Below are 5,160 nucleotides of genomic sequence, written 5' to 3'. Positions count from 1 at the left end.
TGACACTACGTTCAGATGATTTGCAACTGTAGTGTCAACAAGTGTAGACAGACTTTTAGCGCGCGCCGCATCCGGTGTGTAGACACGGTCAGACGGTGTCTGCTCTATTACAAATAATAATTTATATATTTTTTAAAATTCCTAAAACAGCGGCATTACAAGATGTAAATATAGACTAGAAAAGATATTTACACTTGCTCCGTCCAATGTCCATGACACTAACTCACTGCAGAGTTGGCAGTTTTAATCTCTTAACTCTGAATGTGCACTTGGATGATTAGATACATGATGGGCTAGTATATAAAAAATAAATAAATAAGTAAGGTCTTTCCAGCATTAAGGTAATCCTGCTTTTTTTTTTTTTTTTTTAATCATCTCGTCTCAGAAACAAATTTGACTGGTAAATTATAAAGAATGATGGCCCCTTTTGCATTACATATAAGGGATGAGTGATTGATAAAAAGACATGCTATTTATGACTAGATGTAACTTTTAATACTTCGCGGTAAAAGTGGCTCTCTGATTGACTTTGCCTCATCAGTGCGGCTCCCATGAAAAAAAAATAGTGAAGACCACTGACCTACAGTCTTACAAACATTTACAAACTGTATCCGATATGATAAGAATGTTATGTTACATTTTATGTTATGTTGCATGTTTCATTGTTTACAATGGCAGGGCCTGCCATCTTGTCTTTTTTTAGGCCATATCGCCCATCCCTACTTCACACCATTGAATAAAATCTACTAACTTGTTGTAATCCAGCACTGCGGCTGGAACGGGGAAATCCTGAATGGCCCAAACTCCATCGGCTCCTTTCACATTCCTCTTAATAGAGTCTCCATTAAAGGCTTTATGAAAGGTGGAGCACATCAGCACGTCTCTCTTGTCCTTCCACTCAACAAAAAGCAGATTGTCTTCCCTAAACCAGCGAATATTGCCACGAGGAGCCCGTGTCTTTGAGTGGCCAAAGCGGTTTGCACGAATGGTGCCACAAGCCCAGATCTTTTTACTGAGCAGGTCTCTGAAGAGCTTGGGACTGGTGTAAAAGTTGTCAACAAACAGCTTGTAGCCGCTTCCCAACAACCTTTCATTTGTCAGACTCATGACAGAATCATAACTAATGCCTTTGCTCTTCTCGGAATTGACCTTGCCTTCATAAATGAAGAAGTCCCAAGTGTAGGCACACAGGGAATCTGCCAGTACAAAAAGTTTGTACCCCCATTTTGTAGGTTTGTTCTTCATGTATTGTTTGAGTCCATTTCTAGCCTTCGATGCCACCATTCGTTCATCAATGGAGATGTTCTGAGAGGGATGGAAGGAAAAAATGCAATTTGGAAAACCTACCCAGGTAAAAAAAAAAAAAAAGTATACATCAGATCTTTCAGATCTTTTATTGAAATGTTCTCCCATGGTTTCTTCATTCCTTCATGACGCATGGCTCCATATGCATTTGTATGTTCTACACTTCTAATAATGTAGTTAGTGCTCTATTTTCGAGCACTAATTTTGTACTTAATATACTAAAAAAATTTTTTAGTACTTCTTAAGATAAACTAAGTGTACTCAACTATGCTATTTTGGGACACCAAAAATATTAACTAAAACACACTTTTAACATACCATCTCTTTATTTAAAAATGTATTTAGTTACCACTTGTAGTACACTTGAGTGTACTAGCATATGAAAGATGGGTTCAAGTGTACTACAAGTGGTAACTAAATACATTTTTTAAATACAGAGATAGTATTTTAAAAGCCTATTTTAGTTCATGGTGTCCTAAAACAACACAGCTGAGTAAACTTGTTGATCTTAAGTTTATCTTAAGTAGTACTAAAGAATAATTTTCAGTACATTAAGTACAAAATTAGTGCTGGAAAATAGAGCATTTTAAAGTACAGTATGGAAGTGTACTTTTTAACCTGGGTAAAGTTATATAGATGCTGACCATTAAACATTTAAATGCCCTCAAGGCATATCATTTAGCTCCGATCAAATTCGTATGTATATTTCATTACATGTCGTATAAACCAGTTTTAAGTTGAGACACTGCAGGCAAAAACACTTTTTTTTTTCATGCACCCGTCAAGTTTGAGATTTTGGGCTTTTCATAAGGTGTTTTTTCAGACTAGTGGAATGAAAACATCCAAAAGACACTGTTAAGTGTTTCTTTTATAGCCCTGTCGCCTCTGGCTTGCTTAGTTGGGGACACTTCACTTCATTTCCAGCGTTATCGTTGACATGATTGCAAAGATATTATTTAAACTGAGCTGGATGCTGACATCACTGAATTCAATGATGAACTGTCTTTAACTGAAAAATGAGTGTTTACTATTGTCACTTTGCATTATTGACACTATTTTCCTAATTAATGCTGTTCAGTTGCTTTGACACAATCTGTATTGTTAAAAGCGCTATATAAATAAAAGTGACTTGACTTTATCTGTGTCAATAGACTTAAATTACAATACAAAGGCAATTTTCTCAAAATGAGTTTTTTTCCTCCTCTTGGTGGGTCCCAAGACATGGGGCTTCTATAGGTTGTGAATGAACTCTTTCAGTCCTTGATACCAAGAAAGCTTTGTCGTCTCCTGATCGAATTAGTTTCGATCTCATGAGTCGATGAGTTTACCATACTGACAGGAAATCAACCGAGAATATGGGATTCATGTGCTGGGTGATCAGCAAACTTAATTGAATGCTGATATCAATGTCTGTTCATATTAAGAAAATCCCTACACATGATTGCAAAGATACTATTTAAACTGAGCTGGATGTTGACATCACTGAATTCTATGGTGAACTGTCTTTAACTGAAATATTAGTGTTTACTATTGTCACTTTGCATTATTGACACTATTTTCCTAATTAATGCTGTTCAGTTGCTTTGACACAATCTGTATTGTTAAAAGCGCTATATAAATAAAAGTGACTTGACTTTATCTGTGTCAATAGACTTAAATTACAATACAAAGGCAATTTTCTCAAAATGAGTTTTTTTCCTCCTCCATTGAGCCATAAATCTCCACTTCAGTAGCACTTGCACACCAAACTTTACATTTTTCATTCCTGTCTATATCCTGAAGGTTTTTACAGAGGGATTTGTTCATGCATAATTTGCTTGATTATATGCAACATTTTAACCCCCCTTGAAAATAGTGTTTTCTGTCCAGTCTAAGCATTTTCTGAATGGCAAAAATGAGATACCCAAAATTCCCGCTGTAAAAACTTTTGACTATTGAAAATTAACCTTGACCTCATCCAGTGTTTAGATTTTTGTACAAGAAATGTCTGCAAATTAGCACGTTTCATTAAATAAATGACTCATTTGCATATCTAAACCTAACATTTTAGAAAACTTGTAATAACATTTTTTTTTTGCAATTATCAATGTAATCAATCAGCTAGGTAAGGCGTTAACTATTAGTTATTTTTAGGGTATATTTTTACCCTATTCACCTGAGGTGCCTCGCCTTAAAAAATATATAAAAGAGGCTTTGCAGATATGTGTAAAGCTACCGATCCAAGAGGGGATCCAGACCATCGAGGAACATCTCCTCTTCTGTGGAATCCACGCTGGAAGCTGCACTCTCATCAGAAGATTCCACCAAATCAATCACCTCATCGTTTTCATCTTGTTTCTCCATGTTACCATTTACACACTCCTCTGTGTTGTCCTTAACAGTTTCATCCCTTTTCTTTTTTTTTTGCCTTGGCCGCAAAATAATCGCCTCATCTTGTTCCCCCTTGAAACCACACTCCTCCGTGTTGTCCTTAGCCGTTTCATCCATTTTCTTTTTTGTTAGCGCTGGCGGCAAAATAATCGCCTCATCGTTTTCCTTCTTGATACCGTCAACACACTCCTCCGTGTTGTCCTTAACAGTTTCATCCATTTTCTTTTTTTTTGTAAGCGCTGAATGCAACTCAGCCGCTGGCTGCAACAAATAAATATCGTGGAGAAGGGCGGCGCAGCTGAGAGTAAGGCTCTCTCATTGGCTACTTTTCTTGACTGCCCTTAAATGCTGGAATATCATTGGCCAAACCGCCAGGCAGCGGGAAACTGGAGGGGGAAAAAAACTGGATTCACGTGCAAAACATACACCAGATAACCCGACAAGGCACATGGGACCTCCTCCTGTGAGGATCGCCAGCTCTACAGTCATTGTAATTAGATAATCTCTGTAATGAGAGGACTGAAGCTATTTAAATTGGGCGAGTCTGAAAACTGATTGAGATGGCTTGATATCAGGAACACTTAAGGAGATATAAAACATAAAAATGCAAAATAGGTCCTTTGTATATGAATCAAGAGTTTATACAAATGCATCAAAATTCATCGTAACACTGAGAATAATCTCATGTTATGAGAGTGAAAATGGAAAATGAGTAAAATTAAGTTGTAAAAATGGCTTTGTGATTCAGATTGGCCACACAATCATTTTTGTGCATTTTCATAATACAATAGAGCAAAATGCACGCAGTCCTATTTTAAGAGAAAATACACTCAAATCCTGATTTCACAGCACCAAAAATCGTAATCATGATACCAATTGTAACAGAACTGCCAAATTTAACAACGGTAACCATTTAGGCTGATATTGGAAAGCATTAAAAGTGTAGTTCTGATGTTGTTAGAGCGCATCAGAATAAAACTTGGGGGGAAAAATAGCCCTATTTCCTATAACTACTTACAATGTTAGTGTTGGATTACAAATTTATAAAATGTTATATCTAGGTTCCAATGTAATAGTATATAAACTGAAAAAGTTAAGTACACTGTATTTAGCATTTAAGGTAAATATGATTAAATCCGACACATGATTCTCTTAAGCAAAGTTTGTAGCAAGAGGTTCCAGTCAGTTCCTGTTCTCTTATTGTTAGTCAAATGAACCAGATTACTGAGACTATCACCTTTTGTTTGTAATGGCTCTTTGGTTGTGCCTCTTTTTCTTCCACACTTTTTCCTTCCAATCAACTTTCTGTTAACATGCTTGGACACAGCACTCTGAACAGCCAGCTTCTTTGGCAATGAAAAAGTGTCAATGACTGTCTTCTGGACAACTGTCAGATCAGCAGTCTTCCCCATGATTGTGTAGCCTAGTGAACCAAACTGAGAGACCATTTTGAAGGCTCAGGAAACCTTTGCAGGTGTTTTGAGT

The 5,160-nt window shown here is 36.7% G+C and overlaps 1 protein-coding gene across 1 annotated transcript in view; it reads right to left on the bottom strand.

Moving 5' to 3' along the window:
* Positions 1–1,310, bottom strand: part of LOC107566345 (piggyBac transposable element-derived protein 4-like) — a 4,656-nt gene extending 3,346 nt beyond the window's left edge. Inside the window, exon 1 of the mRNA XM_016251764.1 lies at positions 752–1,310. Within this exon, the coding sequence (XP_016107250.1) occupies positions 752–1,284 (533 nt within the window). The 5' untranslated portion in view covers positions 1,285–1,310. The remainder of the gene's footprint in view (positions 1–751) is intronic.
* Positions 1,311–5,160: the final 3,850 nt, after the last annotated feature.

The sequence above is a fragment of the Sinocyclocheilus grahami genome, unplaced genomic scaffold (assembly GCF_001515645.1).
Source record: "Sinocyclocheilus grahami isolate Dianchi unplaced genomic scaffold, SAMN03320097.WGS_v1.1 scaffold1070.1, whole genome shotgun sequence".
Taxonomy (NCBI): Eukaryota; Metazoa; Chordata; class Actinopteri; order Cypriniformes; family Cyprinidae; genus Sinocyclocheilus; species Sinocyclocheilus grahami.
The sequence above is the reverse complement of the archived record's forward strand: the minus strand, read 5'-3'. Positions and strand labels throughout refer to the sequence as shown.